The 25757-nt window shown below is 29.7% G+C and overlaps 3 protein-coding genes across 4 annotated transcripts in view; 2 read left to right on the plus strand and 1 right to left on the minus strand.

The window, feature by feature from the left end:
- The window catches only part of LOC105110582 (beta-galactosidase 16-like), a 7727-nt gene extending 2728 nt beyond the window's left edge, over window positions 1-4999 (plus strand). Inside the window, exons 4-19 of the mRNA XM_011005658.1 lie at window positions 43-109; window positions 381-473; window positions 555-698; window positions 861-955; window positions 1079-1187; window positions 1389-1473; window positions 1564-1682; window positions 1915-2079; window positions 2191-2372; window positions 2623-2714; window positions 2966-3075; window positions 3191-3295; window positions 3438-3542; window positions 3663-3805; window positions 4173-4527; window positions 4759-4999. Of these exons, the coding sequence (XP_011003960.1) occupies window positions 43-109; window positions 381-473; window positions 555-698; window positions 861-955; window positions 1079-1187; window positions 1389-1473; window positions 1564-1682; window positions 1915-2079; window positions 2191-2372; window positions 2623-2714; window positions 2966-3075; window positions 3191-3295; window positions 3438-3542; window positions 3663-3805; window positions 4173-4527; window positions 4759-4869 (2080 nt within the window). The 3' untranslated portion in view covers window positions 4870-4999. The remainder of the gene's footprint in view (window positions 1-42; window positions 110-380; window positions 474-554; window positions 699-860; window positions 956-1078; window positions 1188-1388; window positions 1474-1563; window positions 1683-1914; window positions 2080-2190; window positions 2373-2622; window positions 2715-2965; window positions 3076-3190; window positions 3296-3437; window positions 3543-3662; window positions 3806-4172; window positions 4528-4758) is intronic.
- A 479-nt stretch (window positions 5000-5478) lies between these two features.
- ABO5 (ABA Overly-Sensitive 5) lies at window positions 5479-8546 on the minus strand. 2 transcript variants are annotated; one of them, XR_839501.1, is made up of 3 exons: window positions 7685-8546; window positions 5947-7489; window positions 5479-5915 (listed from the first exon to the last, which is right to left on the minus strand). XR_839501.1 is itself a non-coding variant. In XM_011005660.1 (2 exons), the coding sequence occupies exons 1-2, from the start codon at window positions 8465-8467 to the stop codon at window positions 6284-6286; spliced, it is 1989 nt and encodes a 662-aa protein (XP_011003962.1). In that variant the 5' UTR covers window positions 8468-8546; the 3' UTR covers window positions 5479-6283. The 2 variants fall into 2 exon arrangements, 1 of the variants encoding a protein (XP_011003962.1); XM_011005660.1 differs by having other exon boundaries at window positions 5479-7489.
- A 15617-nt stretch (window positions 8547-24163) lies between these two features.
- The window catches only part of LOC105110593 (agamous-like MADS-box protein AGL11), a 10567-nt gene continuing 8973 nt past the window's right edge, over window positions 24164-25757 (plus strand). The window contains exon 1 of the mRNA XM_011005679.1: window positions 24164-24181. Coding sequence (XP_011003981.1) covers window positions 24164-24181 — 18 coding nt within the window. The remainder of the gene's footprint in view (window positions 24182-25757) is intronic.

A 25757-nucleotide genomic window follows, 5' to 3' on the forward strand; every position in this document is an offset into this window, starting at 1 on the left:
TATATATAAGTTAATAGACGAAAGATTGTTATTGTGTTGCAGAGGGCTCCCATTCTGGCTGCATGACATCCCGGGGATTGTTTTTCGATCTGACAATGAACCTTTTAAGGTAATTGATCTTTCCTTGAGATCACTTGTTGTATATATCTTGGCATGGCATCCTGACATTTATTCCCAAGGACTAGATCGACTTAACAGTTCACAGGGTTCAAAGTGTTGACGACAATGTTGTAAGAAATACCAGACTGTACTGTGTGTGAGGAAATACTGATGGAAACTTTCGTCGGTAAAACTGTTAGATCTGTGGCAGTGTGTGAATAGCTACAGTATACAAGGGTTTTTTGTTTTTAAGGCAACTTATTTAATCGATGGCATGGCAGGTACATATGCAAAACTTTACTGCAAAAGTAGTGAGCATGATGAAATCAGAGAATTTGTATGCTTCACAGGGAGGTCCAATCATACTATCACAGGTTCAATTTGCAATGAAACTATGTGAGTGGGTATGTCTGTTGAAGATTATTAGGATCTAATGTTTCTCACTTTTATTATAGATCGAGAATGAATATGGCACAGTACAGAAGGCTTATGGTCAAGAGGGGCTAGCATATGTCCAATGGGCAGCACAAATGGCTGAGGGACTTCAAACTGGGGTGCCATGGGTTATGTGCAAGCAAAATAATGCTCCTGGTCATGTGGTTAGTCTTCTTTTTGTGCAAACTAGCTTGCAAGTTTTAGGAAACTGTAAATTATAGGGCACAGGTTCTTCTGAAACCCTTCCTTGAACACATACGTACATTTTTATAACTCAATATACCCTGTATCATAATGAAGAAACATTAATTGAGTGTAGTTTGCAGATAAATTCATGCAATGGAATGAAATGTGGACAGACATTTGTTGGTCCTAACTCACCAAATAAACCATCAATATGGACAGAGAATTGGACAACTCGGTAAGTATATGTTTATGTACTGATGCCTTTTTCCTCCCCTTCCTTTGTAGAGCACTATAGCTGTTCAACTAAGAAGGTATACAAAAGATTTTCTCCGAATTGATTCCCATGTTTCTCTTTTAGCTATCGAGTATATGGTGAGGATGCACCAATAAGATCTGCAGAGGACATTGCGTTTCATGTTACATTATTTATCGTTGCAAAGAACGGAAGCTTTGTGAACTACTACATGGTATTACAGTCCTCTGATAACTATATGTATCTTCACAAGCTTTTTCCTCTCACATTTACATGAGTCTCACCCTGCAAGTAATATCAACAAGCATACAAGATGAAATATATGTGCCAGCCTGCTGGAAGAATTGATGATTTGTTCTCGGATGCACTTTAGACCATGAAACAATTTCTGCTAAGACCTAATTTGCTGTTTCAGTATCATGGTGGAACCAATTTCGGGAGGACAGCCTCTGCATTTGTAACAACTAGTTATTATGATCAAGCCCCACTTGATGAGTATGGTAAGCTTTCGCATGCTTCTATACCTTTCGTAGTATTTTCTGTGTTGTCTAACAGAAAATCTTACCAGACATATCTTTGATGAAATTTAGGATTGACTACACAACCAAAATGGGGTCATCTCAAGGAGTTGCATGCCGCAATACAACTATGTTCAACGCCTTTGCTTTCAGGAGTGCAAGTTAATTTCTACCTAGGCCCACAGCAACAAGTAAGGACACCAGAAAGGAATTCTAAGCATTTTTCTTTCTTTTGGATGCAAAACAGAATAGATTTTGTACTGTTGAAATTGACACATCTGAATAGGTATCTCAAATTTTCTGTGAAATCTCATTGGCGGAATGCCATACGAATCCCATAAATCAGATGGTTCATGAAAAAATTGTGCAGAACAGCACAACTCTACAGGGTAATCATTATTGTATTGTGCTGCCATATTGTAGGCCTATATCTTTAATGCAGTATCAGGAGAATGTGCTGCTTTTCTCATAAACAATGACTCAAGAAATGCCGCATCAGTTCCCTTTCGAAATGCCTCATACGACTTGCCTCCAATGTCAATTAGCATCTTACCTGACTGCAAGAACGTTGCCTTCAATACTGCGAAGGCAAGACTCATTTCCTCGCCCTCATACGAAACTGAACAACTTTTAGTACTTACTGGCTGAAACCTTTGTGATTGTTAGGCTTCATTCTTGAACCTCTTGAATCTTGAACAGGTCAGTACTCAATACACCGCAAGAACTATGGGAAGAGGCGAGGTTTTAGATGCTGCAGATATGTGGCAGGAATTCACCGAAGCAATCCCTAACTTTGACAGCACCTCAACAAGATCAGAAACTTTATTAGAGCAGATGAATACCACGAAAGATTCATCTGATTATCTTTGGTACACACTCAGGTATACTGCAATCAATTTTACATTAATAATGAATTCAGTTCTTTGACTGAACTTGAAATGCTTGAGAAAAAACTATGCTAATCTTGTGATCAACTTTGATTACAATTACCATACACGTTCACATTTTAATCCAACTCAAATGAAGACCTCTTAATTTAAATCTTAAGTAAATGCTTAACTGAAAAATGTTCACAAATTGTCTTGTTTTGATTACTAATTTTTGGAATTGTTTACATTTTTTCATCAAAAGGCTTCAGCATGAGTCATCTGACACACAAACCATACTTGATGTGAGCTCTCTTGGCCATGCTTTGCATGCATTTGTCAACGGACAAGCAGTAGGTGAGCTCTATTTCACCTATGCGAAAGAAACGAGTCAATATTTAGGAATGGCCATGTATACATTTGTGAAAATAAATTTTATTACCCAAGAAAGATACCAACACATAATTTCTTAACTATTACTGCAGGTACAGAGAATAAATATTGATTAACTTCTTGAATCTGGAGTTTGCTCTTTTATGTGAAATTCTTCCCTCTTTACTGTCCAAAATTTAGCAAAGCAAGCAACTTATAGATTTGTTGTGTTTCAGGATCTGTTCAAGGAAGCCATAAGAATCCAAGGTTCAAATTCGAAACAAGTGTTTCTTTGAGTAAAGGGATTAACAATGTCTCCTTACTGAGCGTGATGGTTGGAATGCCGGTAATATTCAAATTCCACCTTCCTCGCACTACCAGATTTTACAGTTAAAGAAATTACTTCTTCACATGCTAAAGAAATTTCAGTGCACCTTGAAATTTATTCCAATGGTGTAAAGGATTCAGGAGCATTTTTGGAGAATAGAGCCGCAGGACTGAGAACCGTGATGATTAGAGATAAACAAGACAATAATGACTTCACCAACGACTCATGGGGATATCAGGTACTGTCTTCTGCTCTTTCCCTGAACTCATTTTCTTCTTTGCTATTCCTGCATGACTTCAAATTCAATCATCTTAACTTCAAATAATGATTTTAGACTTGTTCTGCTCTCTTTACTCATAACTACTTATTTTTTGATGCAGATAGGATTGCAGGGAGAGACGTCACAAATTTACACGGAGCAAGGATCAAGCCAAGTTCGGTGGAAAAAGTTTTCAGTCGCTGGAAATCCACTCACATGGTACAAGGTAACCATTTTTTTTTTTTTTTTAAATAGAACTTAATATCTCATTTATATAATGTATAAATGTTTCATGTAATAGTTCTCATTTATTTCTTATCAATTTTGTGGATTGTTTATATGCCAGACTCGGGTTGATGCACCTCCAGGGGATGTCCCAGTTGCCTTAAATCTTGCATCCATGGGAAAGGGAGAAGCTTGGGTTAATGGTCGAAGTATTGGTCGATATTGGCCCTCGTATCGTACCCCGAATGGATCTGCACAGACCTGGTACGTGATTTGTAGTATCAGATGCTTTTGGTACATTCTTTCAAAGTTAAATTTACTGCTGAAGATGACATAAAGAGGCAGCCATGGCATTTTACAGCATTATTTCTTAGTGATCCTGAAGTTCCCAACTCAATTTGTCGAAATAATTGCACACGTACATGTTACACACACTCTCAGATGTTGTGTCTGAAAATACTCCATGGGAATTTGGTAGCTGAGCTTCCTTGAAGCTAAAAACAAATTGCTGAAAAGATGGTCACCATTAAAATAGCTTGTACAATTGCTTTTAGAACGTAGATTTCATTACCCCAAGTGTAAAGGTCCTGAATGTTACCTAATATATATGCCTAACCACTTTTCATCTTAGGTATAATGTGCCAAGATCATTCCTCAAACCTGCAGGAAACCTATTAGTTTTACAGGAAGAGAAGGGTGGGAACCCCCTCCAGGTATCCTTGGACACTGTCTCAATCTCACAGGTGTGCGGTCATGTGACTGCTTCTCATTTGGCTCCAGTATCTTCATGGACAGAACATAACCAAAGATATAAAAATCCTGCGAAGGTCAGTGGAAGAAGACCTAAAGTACAGCTAGCTTGTCCTTCAAAAAGCAAGATTTCGCGTATTTCGTTTGCAAGCTATGGAACCCCACTTGGTAACTGTAGAAATTCCTTGGCTGTTGGAACTTGCCACTCCCAAAACTCAAAAGCTGTTGTCGAAGAGGTCAGTTATTTCATCAAAGTATTTGTTTTCAATATTGCATCAATCAATGCTCAAGAGTTTTAAAAATCAAGCTGTAAGATGTTCGAGACTCTAGTACATGAGCCTTGTGCATTTTATCTTAATATGCCTTCTTGCATTTGATGTTCATGTTAACAACTCAAGCAAGCCTCTTTAAAACTGCAAAACAAGAAAATGAAACTATTAATATGCCTTCTCTATGCAACTTTCCAGGCATGTCTAGGGAAGATGAAGTGTTCCATTCCAGTATCAGAACGGCGGTTTGGTGGCGATCCGTGCCCCGCAAAAGCAAAATCGTTGATGGTTGTTGCAGAATGCCGATGATTGATATTGCCATATCATTTAAAGCTTTGAATTATTCTTATATATAGTTCGTTTTGAAGAAATTTATATTTATGTTGATGTGAATAACCGAAGGAAGTGATATCATTTAAAGCTTTGACATTGTTCGAGGCTAGCTGTTTATATTTCCTTAATGGTTTTTAATTCATGACTAGTACAACGTTGCTATCGTTGAATTGAAGTGCAGCAATTCATTAATGGTATATCCACTCCTCGTACTTCAACTTTGAGTCTTTTTTTTAACTTTGAGTCCTTCACAAATCACAATCAATCTCGTATTTTTCCCCATGTTTAATAGAAAACAGGATTCAGGAGCATGTCCTAAGAGCATCAAAAGTCTACCCCATCTGTTCTCTCGAAGCCAAAGCGGCTACACTACCTGCGATTGCCACAACTTCCCTGACAATGCACAAATGACTCCTGTTTCTAGTACTCTTGAATGCCATTCTTTCAAGCAGAGCGTGTGGCCCTGCATGAAATGGGCTCTCATAGACAGAACCGCAGTCAAGATATCATAGACAGAACCGCGGTCAAGATACAAGCCTATGGAGGCTGCAGGATTAATCAACCAAACAAAATAAGCCTCTTTAAAACTGCAAAACAAGAAAATGAAACTATTAATTTCAACTCAGGGAAATTTCCAGTACAGGTGGGAAAAAAGTCACAGCATACTGATCATGCTTCAAAGAATATCATCAAACAATTTCCAGAACTTTTGATTCAGCTTTCCCGGTTCAACTTAATCAGGGCAATGAAGATGGGAAGGAAAAACCTGCATGGGGTACTTCCAAGGGAGGAACAGACCTAGCCAGCTCTCCAGTCAGCTAGCTTTAGCCTGACGAGGATGCCTCAAACCTACAGAATTTGAGTATCATACTGGAAAATCCCAAGCCTTACAGATTAAAAATAGCAATTTTCTCAATCATTAAACGAGAATTTTATTTACATTAAAAATCAGTGAAGGCATCCGAAAAATTAGCCCAAAAAAAAAACTATTTCTAGTCTATAACATTCCAAGGACACCAAGCCTTGCAGATTTCATCCGAGGAAATCCCAAGCCTTGCAATTTCTCAGGTTAGAATCAGTATCCAGAATCCCACAGCTTCCTGTAAGTCGGTTCTATGGTATCAAGAATCTCGTGATATGAAGTTAGCTTCATTCTTGCTAAAAGAATAGGATAAACTTTATTTCCCCAAGATGCAGTAATACTTGCAACAGTTGAGGCTGCTCTTCTTTGATAGAGAAAATATCATCCATTGGAATTCAGGATCCAATCCCAAACCAATACAGCGCCTCGCCAAAGCATACAGGAAATTGGTAATCACCAAGAAGCAGGTCATCTAAATTGCCACAAACAAATTGAGGACCAACTTTGGGGCCATCACGATTATCCTTCTCACCTTAATGGGCTAACAACCCAACCTGTAATAGGATTCTGCTTGCGAGCTCTAACTTTTCTATGTGAATCACTTTGCAATCGTGCAAGCACTGAATATGTAATTGAATCAGGGATTAAACCTTGCTGTTTGAGTTTTGCATACAAATCAACAGCTTCAGCAGTCCTTCCACTCCTCTCAAGACAGTCAAGTAAGATGTTGTAAGTTACAATATTAGGATAGCAACCTTCAGCAAGCATTTCATCGAATAACCTGCAAGCCATTTCAACTTTATCCGTTTTTCCAAAGCACTCTATGAGAGTGCTGTATGTCACAACATCAGGATTCAATCCTTTTTCACACATTTCCTTAAACTTCATGTGAGCTTCATCAAGATGACCATTCTTCCCAAGGCAATTTATCAAAGAATTATAAGAGCATGTATCAGGTTTATAGTCACTATCTTCAAGTTCCTCAAATATTTTAATAGCCTCGTCAACTTTCCCTGCCCTACCAAAGCTTGAGATCAGGATATTGTAGGTGAATGTGTCAGGCAAAGGACCATCTTGCTTCATCTTTTCATAAAGATCATGAAGAGGATATATTTGTTTTAACTTGCCAAGTGCACTGAATACTGTATTATACATGACTGTATCAACACTTACTCCTTTCTCGTGAATTTTACCCAGCAGGTCAATGGCCTCTGTTGTTTTACCAGCACTGCATAAACATTCCAACATGGACACACATGCATCCCTATCCCCCCTTTCATGGCAGTTCCACATGTTGCAAAACAGCCTGTGAGCTTCACTTGCATGGCCCAATTTTTTCAGAGTCCTTACAAGATATGCATATATTGACCTACTCATATATTTCTTTGACACTTCCACAACCTCATCCAGCTTATGAAGTTTCCTCTCTGTAGCCAGAAGATGGAGGATGACGCTATATGTAAATTCACTAGGCCGGCACTCTTTCTCCACCATCTTCAAGAAAAGAAGAATGGCCTTATCCACCATCCGGGCATTAGCAAGTGCCTGGATCATGGTGTTATAAGCAATTAAATTAGGAGAGTAGCCCTTGTTCAACATTTCCTCAAAGAGTTCCAATGATTCATCAGGTTTACCAATCTTTCCAGTCATTCTAATCATAATGGTATACGTATATTCATCTGGCTCACAATGCTTCCTTTTCATGTCCTCAAAAACCTTATAAGCATGGTCAACCTGTCGAAATGCTGCATATCAGCTAATCAGCAAACAATCATCAAACAGAGCAGCAATGCTGCAATTCACACAAGCACCGGCCACATACACAATAAATTAGCTTTATCGATTCAATTTCTCTATGTTAATTATAGCATTATTCCTTCTCTTTAAAACAAAGAAAAACCCACAAAAATAAATTCATAAAAATCAAACCTCGCTATCTTTGACTAAGGCATCCAAGAGCATATTATAAGCAAAAATATCAAGCATGTGGCCTTTCTTCTTCATCTCCAAATAAACGCCAAAACCCTTTTCAGTATTGCGTGACCTCAAATAAGCTTGAACCAAGCACTTGTAAGTATATCCTGTCATCCTCAATCCCCATTTCTTTATCAGCCCAATACACTTCTGCAGGTCCTCACTATTCTCATAAAAACCAATCAATATATTAACGGTGGAGATTGACCCACGAACCCCATTCCTCTCCATCTCAGATACGATGGACCTGGCGAGGTGGAACCTATCGGGGAGGTTGGATTTGGAGAGGATAAGGATGATGCGAGAGTAGGTGAAGCAGTCGTGGTGGAAATTAGGGGAAAGGGACGGGCAAAAGTGGAAGAACCTGAGAGCGAGAGCCGGGGAGTTCAGGGATTTGAGAATCTCGGAGGCTTCGTTGGGAGTGAGGGAAATAGAGAGGGCTGAGAGGTAGTTTTGGAGGCAAAGGAAAGGGTCGGTGGGGTCAAGCAGTTTTTGGGGAGATCGGTGGGTTTGGAGGAGAATTTGGGTGGCTTTGCAGATGAGTTGACGGCGGGGGATTGAGTAGCCACGGGAGTCGGAGGGAAGAGGTTGAGGTGGGGTTACTTGAGCTGAGACTGTTCTTCCCGTTGGTGATGTTGAGGTTATTTTCGCTGTATATTTTGTTCCGTACCGGCGGATGAGTATGGCGGTGGTTGTTGTAGGGAGGAGGATCTGGCCGCGGTAGGTTTTCAATCTCATGGTGGTGTTCACTTAGCGGAGCAGGGAGCAGGGACTTGTTAATTATTCAAAAAAATAATGCTCTATAAACCTGGCGGTAGGGTTTTTCAAGCTTATAAATTTTTAGTTTCTTGTGAAGTGATAAAATATTATCAGAAGCTTTTTCTTTAATAAATTATTATAATTATCGATAATAAAAGATGATAAATTATATGTATAATTATTTTTCATTATCAAGTAAATTCTTTAAAGTTTATTCAACTTTTTGTTAATAATAATTATATTGTGAGTTTTTGGTGTGGCTTCGGACTACAAGGGACTATAAGAGCTTCTACACCGATGCTCTCAAGTCTCAATTGAAGCTCTTTGGCTAGAATTAGTTTATTTTACCGCAATTGTTAAAAAAAATTTTAAAAAAAGGTATGAGGATTTTTTAATGTTATTAAACCTGAATAAGAAGATAAACTTTTAAATTCCATAATTTCAATTTTTATCTACTATGCAGTATACAATTAAACTATATAAAAATTAACTGAACATGAATTGATTTATTCAATAAGTATAAAAAAAACTTAAATGACCTTTTTTTATTTTAAAAAATTAATGTTAATCAATAAAAAAAATAAGATAAAAGGTAAAAAAAAAAAGTCGTAAACTTTTCAAATTTATAATTCAAATTATTAAATTAAAAATACCATTTATAAAAAATTTATTAAACTCAATTCCTAATAAATCTAACATTAAATAATGAATTATTATCATTATTATTATTTATATTTTTATTTCTATTATTATTATTATTTCTATTATTATTATTACTATTACTATTACTATTATTATTACTATTAGTATTCTTATAATTATCACTATTATTATTATAAATAGTAAATAATATCATTATTATTATTATTATTATTAATATTATTATTTATGTGATCAATATCACTATCATTATTATCATGGTTATTATTATTATTGTTAATGCTATTGTTATAATAATAATTATTATTATTATTACTATTACTATTACTATTATTTTTATTCTTATAATCACTACTACTACTATTATAACAAAATATTATTACCATTATTATTACTATTAATAGTATTATTATTAGTATCGTTATCGTTATTACCACCACCACCATTAATAATAATAATAATAACAACATTATTTCTATTTTAGTAAATTATTATTATCACCACTGTTGTCACTAATATAATTGCAATTAGTAGTATTATTATTATTATTATCATTATCATTATTGCAATCCTGCTAATATTATTATTATAGCTATTACCATTACCATTACTATTAATAATAATATTACTAATACTATCATAATTTCTACTACTATTATTATAATCAGAATTATTACTATCATTGCAATTATTATTTTTATAAAAAATTATTATTATTACTTCAATTATTATCACTATTATTGGTTTCATTGTCACTATTATTTTTATTATTTTAATTATAATTATTATTATCAATATCATTAATATTATTATTATTACTACTACCACTACTATCATCACTATTATTACTATCATATTAAACTATTATTATTACTACCATTATTAATATTATCCTAACTATTAGTATTATTAATAATAATATTGTTAGTATCGTTGTTGTTGTTATTATTATTATTATTATTTTTATTACAAATACTAATACTAATACTATTATTATTATAATTATTAAAAAAATCATAAATTTATTTTGAAGGATACAATTAAAAATTATAAAAACTTTGACAAAAAACCTAGCTAAAAAAACAAAAACAAAAACAAAAGTAGAAATACCGAATCAATAAACATCATATACATAAATTAGAATCGAAGGACTAAATTAAATACAAATAAAACTCTAACAAAAGAGAAAATAACTAAAATCAAAAATCAAAATTGAGAGGATGGATTTTGAAACACTAACAAATATCAAGGACAAATTAGTTTTTTGGAGGTAGGAGAGAAAAATGAAGGGGGGGAAAATAAAAGGTCACTGGTAATAAACTAGCTTTTTTTAAATGATATGCGTCATCTATAAAAAAAGAGGATGCGATAGAGAACAAAATAACATGCCAAAAGCATAATTTTAATTGTCGGGAGACGAGCACATGCACTTGCATTCCCAAAATGCATGGTGCCTCTCACTCGCTAGTGCATGCAAGATAGCTTTCTCAACTAAAATAATAATAATAATAATATGATAAATTAAGTTATCATCCTTGACAAACCCAACAACTACAAAAAAATCAAAATGAAAACACAAATATACCCCTACAACAATGGCTTAACTTTTTTTTAACTCCAATGTTAAATATATAATTTTACTATATATTAAAATGAGACATGCTTCAAAAGATGCTTAGCCAAAGTTAAATGATTTTTTGTTTTAAGGGTAGCAAAGTAATTTCACTATGTATAAACATGATAAAAGACAATAAAATCTCTAAACAATTATTAAATGATAAATTGACCAAAGAAAAATACTATTTTGCCCCTATAAAGACAACATTTTAATAGTTTTTTCAAGGTAAAATCATCATTTTACTATTATCATCCACAATAAACAAAGACGTTATGCATTTTAGATTTTCTTGTAATGTATTTTACCGAACCATTATTGATTTCTCTCTCTATATATATATATATAACTAGCTATCTATTCAAGCTTTGTGAATAGTACAATACAATCAATTTATAGAATTTATAGTAACGGGAAAGGAGAAGATTATAGTGTTAAATGTATGAAAACAAAATAATAGAGGGTTGATAAAAGGGCTTTTGTCTGGGGTGAATCAATACACAATAAATCACTCTTAAAAAAGTCAAACAAAATGCTTGTTTTGTTTACTCTCTCTTTGAATCTTCTCCACCTTGGACTTCAATTAAGGTAATAGTTATCAGTTTGTTTTTGTGTCTTTTTGAAACTTTTGCTTCTTTATTTAGTTATCAGTTTGTTTTTATGTCTTTTTGAAACTTTTGCTTCTTTATTTTGGTTAGGTGTGAAAATCCAATCTAATAAAATGGGTCTAGTAATGGCTTTCTTTATCTTAACCATCAAATTTTTCTTTGAATCTCTCAACTAGTTTTTTAATTTGGTGTTTTTGCTAAACGTATCACCATGAAATTTGTTCATGACTTCTTTGTGAAAGTTGTAATTATTTTAAGAAACTTTTTTATTGGTTTCTCTCCCTAAAGATGATAGTGTTTGTGGTTGTAAGATTTGAAGTTTTTTGTTTATAATTGGCTATGAAGTATAAAGTGTGGAATGACTTTCGATTTACTCAAATTCTATAAATGTTGACAAACAAAATGGAAGCATTGGAAACTATACAAGGGATTCCTCTTGTTGATCTCATAATCTTCACTTATATAATGTAATAACTCTTTATCTTTTATTATGAAATTATTTCAATGTCAAGATATTTTCATTATGCTTTATTATATATTCTTGTAAAGAAACCACATGGATTTTCTTTTAAATCAGTTAAAGAAAGCTATTTTTTTTTATTGAGTTAAATTCACCATTCAATGCCTTTTTATGGGTTTAGGGTTTGATTATACTGATGGGTTAGAAATTTTAAAAGGGTTGTTGTATTTTTTAGTGATTATAACAATTAAGGTTCTGGAGAACTATTATGACATAATATATGTTCTTATTTTTTAAGCACCATCCTTATATAAATGTTTAGGAGTAGCTATTTTTCCTTTGAATGTTAGCTAGCATCACCTTACTCTTGTAAGTTTATCATAGATTATGAATGCTTGTAAGACTGGTTTATATAGTATTTAAGATAAATAGCTTATATCAGGTTCTTACTTCTTTGATATGACCAGAATTTTCATAGAAAGTAAAGTGATTCATAATTTGTAATGATTATATATTTATTCTAATGAAAAGCATAGTCAATGCTAGTAAAATTAGTGGTAATTTTGGAAGTTATATGGAGTTGCTAAGAGGTAATAAGTAAGGAAAGAAATCTATAATCTCTATTGAGAACCAGATCATATGCAAGCAAATAATCATCTACGAAGTATGTGGGAGGTGAATGCTCTTGATATTTATTGAATTTTCTTTTTAATGAATGATGGCTTAATAATTGAAACTAGTGTTAAGAGCAATGAAACCAAATGATTTATTCTTAATAAACTCAACTAAGCTTATAAAAAGCTTGTTGTCATAGATAAGATATTATATACATTAAAGGTGGATTAGGATATGAGGTCTCTTTTCCTACTAAGATTAGGAAGAATATATATATTTTTCTCTCACATCCTAGCTTTAATATATCATTTCAAAGTGAAAGTAGTAGTTATATTTTTAGTTTTTATAAACTAGTTTAACTATAAACTTGAATTTGGTGTAATTGATTCCATACTTGCTCATCTGTGGTATTAACATGTTACATGGTAAAATTATGAGTTGCTTCTTCTAGGATATTTAAACTTCATAAGATATATCAATTTTAATGGGATAGAGTTGAGCATCAATTTCTAATAAAAGTTTTCAAGTGAAAATCACTTGAAATTAAATGAAAAGAAGATGTAATTATGCATATTAGGTTGTAAATGGACTTTTTGAGTCTCATTGTTCTCTAACTCTCTTGAATTAGTGTTTTGTAAAAGTTTATAATAGGGATGCTCACAAATCTTGGTAGCATGACATTAAATAACATTTATTACACTTTCAAGGTGAGAATTGTTTAGAATTTTAAACATATCTCATTACTTTAGTTGGTTATTTTTAAATTAAATTACTTAAAACATTCTATTGATCTAGTTGTTTTGCATAGTAGATCCTTTTTACATCCAACGGTTGCAATGTTTTGTTTTTATCAAATTTAGTTTTTGGAAAGAAGTTAGAACTAAAAGATAAGAAAGTAAAAGCTAACATTTTTATAATTCACCCATCAACTCATGAATAATAAATATTTTTATTTTTATCTCATTATAGTTACAACTAGTTAGATGACTCGCGCGTTGCCGCGGGTCTATTTTTTTTTCATAAAAAATATAAAAAAAAAAAGTTAAATTCTAAAAGTTTTATGTTTTTTTTGCAAAGTTATATCAAAGAGCCTTGAGTTTGACTGCAATGCCTAATTCAAGAATAATATTTATAATATAATAATAACATTTAACTTAGATGATCCAAGTTTAAGTGAGTCTGACTGCAATACCAGATCCAATAGTCGTGGATGTGGGTCTTGCTGCAAGGTCGTATCATAAAAGTGTGATAATTAAATAGATTAATTAAAAAAACATAGGAAAAAAACCAACATGAAGAAAAAAACTAACGAAGAAAAAAAAATGAATTAACGGAGTTAACCCTTCAAACCAAGTTAACCTGTCAAACCTTAGATTCGTGTCGTGAAAGTTTGATAACTAAATAAAAAAAATTGACGCATTACACAGAATTAACTGGGCTAACCAGTCAAATCCGAGATCTGTATCATGAAAATTTGATAACTAAATAAAAAAAATTGACGCATTACACAGAATTAACTGGGCTAACCAGTCAAATCCGAGATCTGTATCATGAAAATTTGATAACTAAATAAAAAAAATTAATTAAAAAGGAAAAAAAATAAAATAAAAGGCATAAGCCTTTTCATTGTGGACTGCATTGTGTAGTCCACAGTTAAAGGCATAGAAACAGCAAAAAGCAAAAAAAAACTAACTGGGTTAAAAGAAAAAAAAAACTAATGAAAAAAAGAAAGAAAAAATTTAAATTAATTGTGTTAACTCATCAAATCTGAGATCTGTGTCACGAAAGTCTGATAACTAAATAGAAAAAAATTTAATATCAACAAACTAAATTTTAAAAAAATTAATTAAAAAGAAAAAAACAAAGAAGAAAAAACCTATATGAAGAAAAAAACTAATGACAAAAAAGAAAAAAAATCTGAATTAATTGGGCTAACTCATCAAACCTGAGATCCATGTCATGAAAGTCTTATAACTAAATAAAAAAAAATAACATAAACAAACCAAATTAAAAGAAAAAAAATTAATTAAAAAGGAAAAAAACAAAAATGCATTAACGTTTTCACTGTGGACTACACTGTGCAATCCACAATCAAAGGTATAAAAACGACAAAAAAAAAACTAAAGGCATCGATCGATAACTAAATAGAAAAATAATTAATATCAACAAACTAAATTAAAAAAATTAATAAAAAAGAAGAAGAACGTTTAAGCCTTTTCATTGTCGACTGCATAATGCAGTCCACAGTGAAAAGACTAATGCCTTTAATTTTTTTTTTATATGCTTTTTCACTGTGGACTACACTGTGCAATCCACAATCAAAGGTATAAAAACGACAAAAAAAAAACTAAAGGCATCGATCGATAACTAAATAGAAAAATAATTAATATCAACAAACTAAATTAAAAAAATTAATAAAAAAGAAGAAGAAGGTTTAAGCCTTTTCATTGTCGACTGCATAATGCAGTCCACAGTGAAAAAGCATATAAAAAAAAAATTAAAGGCATTAGTCTTTTCACTGTGGACTACATACAATATTAAAAAAAAATAAAAGGAAAAAACTAATGAAGAAAAAGAAAAAAAATCTGAATCAACTAGATTAACCTGCCAAATCAGGTTAACTCGTCAAATCTAGGATTCATGTCATGAAAATATAATAATTAAATAGAAAAAAGATTTAACATTAATGAACTAAATTAAAAAAAAAAGATTAATTAAAAAGGAAAAAGCAAAGAGAAAAAAATTCATGGGTCATGGGAAGAAAAAAACTAATAAAGAAAAAAAAAAAAAATCTAAATCAACTGGGTTAACCCGTCAAATCTGAGATCCGTGTCATAAAAGTCTGATAATTAAATAGAAAAAATTTAATATTAAGAAAGTAAATTAAAAAAACAAAGACACAAAAAAAAGACAAAAAAAGCCTAAAGGCATCAGGACTGTACTGTATAATCCACGGTAAAAGGTTTAAAAAGAAAAAGAAAAGGAAAAAAAATAAAGACATGCTCCACGGGTTATTTTTTTTTCTTGCATAAAAAATATATAAAAAGCAAAGATCTAAAAGTGTCAGGTTTTTCTGTAAAGAGATACCCAAAAGTCTTAGGTTTAGTTGCAACGCTTGACCTAAAAGTAATATTTATAATATTAATAATAATATTTAACTTACATGACTCAAGTTTAAGTGAGTCTGGCTGCAACACTATATTCAAGAGCCTTGGATGTGGGTCTAGCTGTAAGGTCGTGTCATAAAAGTATGATAATTAAATATATTAATTAAAAAGAGAATAATGAATAAAAACCAAGAATAAAAACCAACATGAAGAAAAAAAGTAATGAAGAAAAAAGAAAAAAATCTGAATTAATTGGGTTAACCCTTCAAACCAGGTTAACCCGTCAAACCCGGGATTCGCGTCATAAAAGTTTGATAATTAAATAGAAAAAGAATTGATGGGGTAACCCATAATTAACTAGGTTAATCCATGAAATCAGGTCAACCCGTAAAACTCGGGATATATGTCATAAAAGCCTGATAACAAAATAGAATGAAAGTTAACATTAACAAACTAAACTAAATGAAAAAACTAATTAAAAAGAAAAAAAGCAAAAAAAACACTCTGGGTTAACTCGTCAAACCTAGTTAACCCATTAAACCCGGGATTCGTGTCATGAAAGTGTGATAACTAAATAAAAAAATTAACATTAACAACTAAATTAAATAAAAAAATTTACTAAAAAAAAATGAACGGGTTAACCTAAAACTAACTAGATTAACTAGTGAAACCAGGTTAACCAGTCAAATCTGGGATAAGTGTCATGAAAGTCTGATAACTAAATAAAAAGAAATTTAATATTAACAAACTAAAGTAAACAAAAGAAATTAATTAAAAAAACAAAAAAAATCTGGGTTAACTTGTCAAATCAAATTAACTTGTTAAACCCGGGATCCGTGTCATAAAAGTCTAATAACTAAATAAAAATAATTTAACATTAAAAAATTAAATTAAATAAAAATATATATTAAAAGAAAAAAACAAAGAAATAAGTTAAAAAACGCTCAAAAAATAAAAATAAAAAGAAGAAAAAAACAGCTAAATTTTTAAAAAAAAAAATAGAGAATGCTCAACGTTTCACTGTAAACTTGTACAATAAAACATTGAGGAGTTTTAGTATATTTTATAATGTTCAAATGCAAAAAGGATCAAGAATTCAAAGTGATAACAGACTCTATTATTATTGTATATAGTTCTTTAAGCATACTATATAATAAGTGTTGTAGCCATTTTTTATCTGCAGTTCTTAAAATATATAATTGCTTAATATATCATTAATACCTCTAAGATGATGAATGTTATTTTTTAAATGAAACTTAAATTCATTAAAATAAAAAATAAAAATAGCTTAACACTTAATAATCTCTTTTTTTACGAGGATATTAGATTTTTATATAATTATCACATCATATTAGAATTCACAAGAGTTTATCAAACTTTCTTTTCAATATTAAGTACACATTTTATATTAACATATTTCTATATTCTACATAATTTGAGCTTTGATTGGTCTTCTAGCCTAAAAAACCTAAAATGCATGTGGCTTGTTTAAATCTTAATGTTTCTTTTATAGTTCTTTTACCTAGTGGTGGTGTGATGGGAACTTCAGGCACTGTGATATTAAGAACATATTTATTTTTGTATTTTGAAATTGTTTTTTTTTCTTATTTACTTCAAATTAATTTTTTTTGTTGTTTTCATATCTTTTTGATATATTAATATTAAAAATAAATAAAAAATAAAAAAATTTATCTTTATGTATTTTTAAGTAAAAAATACTTTAAAAAACAACTAATAGGTAGAAAGGCAATAAAAATGCACGTTAAAAAAGGTTAATGATAACACAAGTTTTCATGTTGGATCGATCTTAGTGGATTATAAAGAACATAAAATGAAAATGAAATGTAAGAAGATGAGAAATTATGGAAAAAATATGTTTTAAGAAAAACAATAAAGACAAAACATGTCATGACAAAAATAGAACAAGACAAGATTGATATTGTGAAAGAAGAATTTTTATTGAAAAAACAACTAGATAAAAAGAGAATAACATTGATAAATATAACAAGCATACCTCAATATTTTACAGAATATTATAGGACAGGTTAAAGATATTAGTTAAATGATGTACTAGTAGTTTTAATTAGTATGCATTGTTTAAATTTTAATTATTTCTTTAAGTGTATGCAAGTCCTTTAAAAATATATTATACTATAATAAAAATAATAATTTAAAAAAATAGATCACTAAATAATTAGAATTATTTTAACATAACTGAAAGAAACTAACAACTTAAAATAACATACACTTAATTTTTCATTTTACATATCATTTGAATATGAAAAATTAATAATAAAATATTCATAACTCCCTAAATCTTATATATTTTTTTGAATATAAAAAAATAATAATAAAATATTCATGACTCCTTAAAAGTATGAATGTGATTATATATTTTTAGAGGGTTAGCTAAAATAACTTTCTAGCTATTTTAGCTAAAATCTAGCTAAAAAAGTTGGTGACAATGTGGATGGTCTAAGTATAGTTATAAGATCGAACTAGGCTCATTATTGAAATTAAGTTTGGATCATAAATTAGACAAGTTGATCCATGGATTGGTGAATTAACCTTAATTTATTAAGTTTTTATTAATAAAATGACATTTATTTGGATAAAATAAAATTAAAATAATATTATTTTAAATAAAAATTAAAAAAATCAATCAAACCTCACTTATATTTTTTTGATTGAGTCTCCTCACTTATATTTTTTTGACTGAGTCTCTTAAATTATTGATTAATTAGGTAGGTCACTAGATTTTAATCGGAGTAACTTTTTAAGCTATTCAAAATCAAAACCTAATTTAGGTTATGCCACTAATTGAGGAGTCATTATCAAACTAATTTGATAAAAATGATTTATTTGTGTGTGTAAAAACAAGTTTAATAAAAAAAAAATTATCTTTGATTTTATTTATTCTTTGTCCTCCAAATATTTATTTTTTATTTTTATATAGCTAAATAGAAAAAAATTCCTTCAACAAAGTTATTAAACTCAACCAAAATTATATATCAGAATCATGTATTGGATTAGTAATTGAGGTAGTATATTACTGCATTGACCTGCCGGATCATTAACACCAGCAAGAGATACACGGCGGCGCATGAGCAGCTAACTAGTTATGAGTGTACCGAAACTTGCAACTCCTGGTATTCTCAACATTTACAGCTAAATATTTCCTGCTCCAGCTAGCAATTAGGTGAGAGTGGATGTACTTAAGAAGAGACAGGATTTCCGAATACCGCGTTGGTGACGTCAATTTCGTGCGAGGAAGGAACACCGATTGCTTCCTTTAAGAAAACAAAACAAATAGATCAAAGAAAAACTTATTCTTATTATCAAAAAAAAAAAAAAAACTTATTCTTTGGTACGAAGCTGCTAGAATACTTGCACCGTGCTTTCAATATTTTTTTTTTTACTTTACTCTATTTTCACATTTGATTCTTTTTATTCTTTCTTCCTGCTGTAATAATTAAAGTTTAGAATGTGATTTAATATGGTATTAGAATTTTTTTAATTAATTGATTGTAAGTTTAAATTTTACTATTTTAATTTTATTTAATAAAAAATAAACACAAAATAATATAGTGCAAATATATGCAAGTTTATAGTAAGAAAATTTTTATTAATTTTTTTTTTAAAATAATATAAATTATATATTAAAATTTAAGTTAAAAAATTTATTTGAGAAACCATCCCATAATCTTTTTACTTTTCCAACCTTCTCTAAAGGGTTGATTTTTCATGCTATCTTAGGTGGTTTAGCAAAAGACTTAGCATTGACAAGTAAAATTACATTAAAGATTTTGAAATGGAGTAAAGAATTCAAAATACCATCACGATAGTAAAACTTCTCAATGGCTATAAATAAATAAGCTCATTCTTTCGTTAATTAGGACAGGAGATGGTTGCTAGGGCTAATAAATCTTTCACTTTTCTCCTCTCTTCTGCCTTTGAGCAATCAGGCCAGGAAGGGTCTAAGCTTATGGATACAAAAACCTTGCCCAAGCCTGCCTAATATAGATCCCTTTATTTACTTTGTTCAAGTCAAAAAAAAAAAAAAAGTACTAAAATATATGGGGTTTCTCATATGAAAAAAAAAAAGAGTACTAAAATATATGGGGTTTCTCATATGTGCTTCACTATTCATGTATAAATAAGGATGAACCGTAACGTTTTCTTTTTTCTTTTTTAATTTTGGCCCCTTTTCATTTAATTCTGTCCTTCTAGTTTTGATTGTTTTTTATTTTAGTCCTTTTGGACTTCATTCCAATAGATAAAGTACAAAAGGTGTAATTGAAAGACAAAAACAACAAAGAGAGGACCACAATGTTAAGCGTGAAGAGAATTCATGATCATTCCCCAGTTATTGATTTTTTTTGTCCGAATATTTATTTTGTTTATTTTTCTATCTCCTATTAAAAGAAAAGAGAAAAAATCGTTCGGAAATAAAAGAAAATTTCAAGATTCCAATGGTAAAAAAAACAACAATCTTAATGTCAATAAGATTTGTTTAACGAGAGATTAAGTTTGATGGTAATATTTTAAAAATTTATCTTATAAAAAAAAGTAGATTGAGGTTTGAGAAGTTTTAAGATTTTGATTTGTTTTTTTTTTTTTTTTTTTTTTTTTTTTTTTTTTTTTTTTTTTTTAATTTTTAAATGATTTTTTTCTATTTTAAAGCCACAAATTAGCTTTTTGATGTTTATAGAATATTTATATGTATTTTTAGATAAAAATAGTTTAATAAAACGACACGTTGTTTATTTTGTTTTTTATTACCGGGGGGCGGGCGGGGGGGTTGGGGGGTGACCCTTAGCAAAGAAAATATAGATATCGGCCTTCTTTTGTTTAAAGGAAGAGCTGGGTCTAACCCTTTTATTTATTTATTTTTCTTATTTTATTTTTTATTTTTTACAATCTAAAAAAAATTATTTAAAATGATAATTCTCTTATATGTCTTCAATTTTCATATGATTCTTAAATAATAATACAGGTTTTCATTAGAATGTTATTTTACAATTATTGTATACCTAATATCACTTAAACTCAATATAATATTTTTAAATATATTTTTAGCATGATTCTATTATATTTATTAATTTTTTAGCCTTCAATCACATATGAAATATGGACACATTGTTTCGATAAATATTTTTAAACTTATTTTGACAATCATTAAATATTTTTTGTTTAATGGTGACTCAAGTTAAAAAATGCTCTTACTAAAATAATCAAGAAATATATGTTTCTACTTATATCAAATAGCTTATATTTTTAACAAGCCTTTATTTTAAATATTGCTCTCTTTTATGAGAAAAGTGTGCTCCTAATAAAAAAACAATGTTGTTGCTTTTAAGAATATTAAATATTTTTCAGGTCTTGATAATAATTTTATTTATTAAAATTAAATGAGAATAAAAATATTTATATTTATTCTAATTCTTTTTATTTTTTATCAAATGAAACAAAATATTCTAATTATTTTTATTTTTTATCAAATGAAACAAAATATTAAAGAAAATATATTTATAAGAAAAGGAGGAATTATAGTAGGATTTTCTTTTCAATAGATATTAAATTATTTATTTTCTAACAATAATTAATTTTAAAATTATATAATTAAATTAAAAAAAATTAAAAAGTTACCCATAATATGAAATAGATATCTTAACATCCATCATCATCATCATCATCATCATCATCATCTCAACTTTCCTACTCAATTATTAGTTAAAATAAAAAAATTTCTTATCAGCACATATAATTTTTGCTTTATTTTATTAAACATACTTGTAAATTTTTTAATTTGAAGCTAAAAGTTTTTTTTTGGTAAAACATAACATTAGTACTGTCTACTCCTTTTTGTAATGGAAAAAAAATAATATAGCGTGGAAAATCAAGCTAGTATAGTCTAAACATATCAATTTATAACAATTATCTCACCAAAATAAAATTAAAAAAAAACTCAATCAAACACTTATTCTAAATTAGTTCTTGTGCTTCGTGTTGTGGGTGAGTGTTGGCATTATCAATAGTTCAATAATCCTTTCCTCTGGTTAAATTTATCTTCTGCATGTTTTACTTTTAATTTGCGCTCACTATATAACAAGTATTGTGCTTTACTAATACTTTTTAAAAAAAAAATTATTATTATTAAATAAATACTTTAAGTTCATGAACATTTAATGGTGAATTGTTCAAGCCTTAGAAACTACATTAATTGGTCGAGGCCATTGTAGCCACAAAATTTGAAAAAATTTTCATTTTAGTTTTTAATGCTTGTAAATCTTTTAATTGTACCTTTTAATTTTGTGTGTGTATATATTATGCTCTATAAGAAAATAAATTATTTTCTTATTTATCTTTCAAATCCAAAATTTTATTTCAGCTCATGTTTTTTATAATACAATCGGGTCATCTTTTTCAACTTCAAAATTAATGGCTTCATATTAAAAAAATATTTTAACTCGATGTTATCTTAATGTTCTTTTTTTATTATATTGATTTTATTTTATCAATTCAAACTAATCCATTAAATCCATCACACAAGTGTGAATAAAATTTATGAAATGAATATACCATGTAGGGTTGCACAAAAAGAGAGTTTATTAATATTAGGAAAATTTGTTATAATCTAAATCCAAAGTAAAAATTGAATTTTGCTTCTTTAAATAATATCAATTTTAATGAATTTATTTACATGGATTTCAATTAACATTTCCAAGACCCAGCTTGAACAAAAACAAAATCCAATATTTCATGATTATGTAGTCTCGCCTTAATTTTTTTAAAATATTAAAATAATAATAAAAATCCAATATTTCACGATTATGTAGTCTCGTCTTAATTTTTAAAAAATATTAAAATAATAATATTTTAAATCAAAATGAGTGAACTAGTTAGCCACTGTAAAATTCGTGATAAGAGTTATTGACTTGCACTTAATAAATATTTTTAGAATCCATCTTTCGTTTATTTATATGATGCTAAACGTAGATATTTACAAAAAAAAATAAAATAAAAGATAAAAAATAGTTTTATTGAACTTAAATTTAAATCTATGTAAGAAAATATAAATGTTAAAAAGTAACCAGACACTTCAACTTGGATAGGCCATCATGCATTGTTTATGTAATGAATAGGCAACATGTATAGGCTTGTCTAGCCTTTTTCTTCTTCTTTTTTTCTCCTAGCTAAAGGGGTGAATCATACGTCGTCCTTCTTTCAAGAAAAAAAAAAAAGAATAATCAAACAATATATCATCTTGAAGAGAATGGTGAAAAATCAAGGCTGATTATTTTTGGAAATAAAAAATAAATTTTCAATTTATTTTCATATAAAAAATTCAATAAACACCTTTATAAGGTATAAAAATTAATTTCTAAATATAAAACATCTTAAAAAATAGTTCATAAATACAGGTTGGGAAATGTTTTTTGTCAACCTCAATTTATGTTTTCTTATAAAATAAAAGGTGAAGAAGTAACAAAATAAAAATCTTCTCATCAAATAAAACTTGTTGATACTAAAAACAACTTGTTTCATGATTGAAAATTAGTGATTCATCAACTTTCTCTCTACCTCATCCATTTTCAATAACTTTCTTTAACATTTCTCAAACTCAGAGACTTAAAAATAAATAAAATGAGATTTTATATAAAAATAAAAATTGCAAAAATTGAAGGATAAAGATGAAAAATATAATTGAGCATAAAAAAATCAAGACTTTTTTTTGTAATATCTTGGTAATTTCATATAAAACTATCATAAACCATTTTTAAGGTCCAAATTCTAAATAACTTAGCATAAAAGGATTAAAAAAAAATAGTTACCCATATAGAAAGGGCATAAAAAAAAGGAGGCATTATTTTGGTGAACAATGCACTGCTAAGAAAAATTCAAAGAGTAATTATTTTTATTTTTACAAGTGTAATGTTCTCAAGCTCGAGAGCAATTGCTAAGCAAAGCAAAGCAACCCAAGGGAGATTGATTCAGTCGCTCCACTTATATTGGGCAAGAAGGACGTCGGTTCCCCAGAAAATCTTCTTTGTCGAAATTTGTATGGAAATGGTTAAGATTTCTGTGGCTCTCAATTACACACAACTCAGAAATCTTTTTTTTTGCAATTTTTTTTTAAGATAAAGATATACTATAATCTTTCTTTTTTTTTAGTATATTAAACTTAGGTTCTTCCCTTCATGACTTTAAAATCATTTAATTTAGGATGCATCCATCATTTTATTAATTTTTTAATTTAAGATAAGGTTTTAAACATCCATTTTACTTAATTGTTAAATAAATTCTCAAGATATAATATATATAATTTTTTAATATATTCTTTAAATGAAAGCTTTTTAAATTTGAGACTTGCAAAGATTTATATTACCTTATATTTAATTTTTATCAAATGAAATAAGAGTGTTAAGATTTAAACTCATAATTGTTTGGTTAAAATATAAAGCTTTTATATTATACTAAATAAAATTCTATTTAAAAACTTAAGTTATTAAATAAAATTATAAAATATAATTTATATAAAACCAAATGTGTTGCTATCATTCATGAGACCAGAAATTAAGCTTTAAATTGATAATTAAGGCATAAAAAATGTACGAGTTCTTGTTGGTAATTCAGTTACACCATTATAGCCTTCATCTTCACGTCCTAACAAGTGCACATAATACGTGGAAAAGCAGCACCAAACCCTAATCTGCCAAAGGCATTTTCCTCTTCACATAAAGTGTCGGATCAATCTCTCAATCAGCACATCAACCATTATTTCAGCTAGAACAACCTCATTTCAATTCATCTAGGTTTTTGAAAGAACAACAAATCCCCATATCCCTTGTGAGAAATCCAATTTTTCACTCTTTCACTGCCCTCTTTTTCAAAAAGTTAAGAGATGAAAACAAAATATACACACAGGAACATATAATTATAATAATAATAATTTCTCTTGTCTCTTCTTGTTTCTATGTCTAGATAGACGAAGAAAGTAGAGGCTATAAATATGGCAGAAGAGTCTTGGAGTCATTATAAGCACTCCCACTTTTTTCAGAAAACTAAACATTTTTCCGAAAGCTGAAGTGGCCGGAGATTAAGCCTGCAGGTCTGTGCTCCTTTCTTCTAAAAACATGCAAATGTTCTTATAAATGCATGGTTTCGTGCATAAACAAGCAAAGATTTTATCACAGATTTTTCTGCCAGTGAAAAAACTCAAAACAGAATCTTCTTCTTTACCTTACATATGAACATCTCTCTCTCTCTCGCCCCTTTCAGTTTTTTCTCTTCTTCTCTTTGCTTCATTACCCATTCCCTAGATTTGCTTCATTTAACGTTATTCCCTTTTTTTTTCTTTCCCTTTTCTTCTGTACAAAATCCATGTGTTGTTTTGACCTGGTTTCTTGATCAGCTGACCTTTTTCCCCTTCTGTGTTTCTCTTCTGTATAAAAAAAAAAAACATTAAGAAGCATACAGTTAAGAATGAGAGGGAAGATTCAAGAGAAGGGTTTCTTTCTTTGTTTTTTCCATGTGTTTTTGAAGCTCTCTATCTTCAGTTCAACTTCTAGATCAGCCGGTCTTAGGTGATGCGCTTGAGGTTTTGTTTTTTGGGGCAATTAATTCATGTCATTTTCACTCCAGCCACATATACAGTCATCATCAACATGGCTGGATAAATACTTGAGAGGAGAAACAGAAGTGACAAGAAATGGGATAGGAAAATAATTAGTAACTAAATCTTGTTTAACTCATGCAAGATTCTGCTCTGATTTTCATCAGATGATAGGGTGTGCATCCACTTTTCTTGTTACCCTTCTTAATATTTCTTATCGTGGTTTAAGTCTCCCTGAACCTAGATCTTTTAAGCTAAACCTCTTGCTCGAGATCTCTCGGCCCCGCCTCTATTTCCTCCCCTTTCTTAGTCATTCTTCACAGATCTTCATTAAACATCTTATGCTTCTAATGTATAAATATATATATTTTCTTTGTAGTTCTTTTCGACAATTTTCTTAAACATTTTCTCTCACCTCATAGCTTCTTCTTGAAATCAAGTTTCGTTCTTCGTTTTTTGGGAGATTCTTGTTAGCCTAGCTAACTACTTCATATTTCTTAGTGGTTTACATCTTTCTGCACCTAGATCTTTTTAGCTAAAACGCATTGCTCAAACTCTCCCCCCGTTCCCTTTTCTTAATCATTTTTC

Source organism: Populus euphratica, unplaced genomic scaffold (genome assembly GCF_000495115.2).
Source record: "Populus euphratica unplaced genomic scaffold, PopEup_1.0 scaffold257.1, whole genome shotgun sequence".
Lineage (NCBI taxonomy): Eukaryota > Viridiplantae > Streptophyta > Magnoliopsida > Malpighiales > Salicaceae > Populus > Populus euphratica.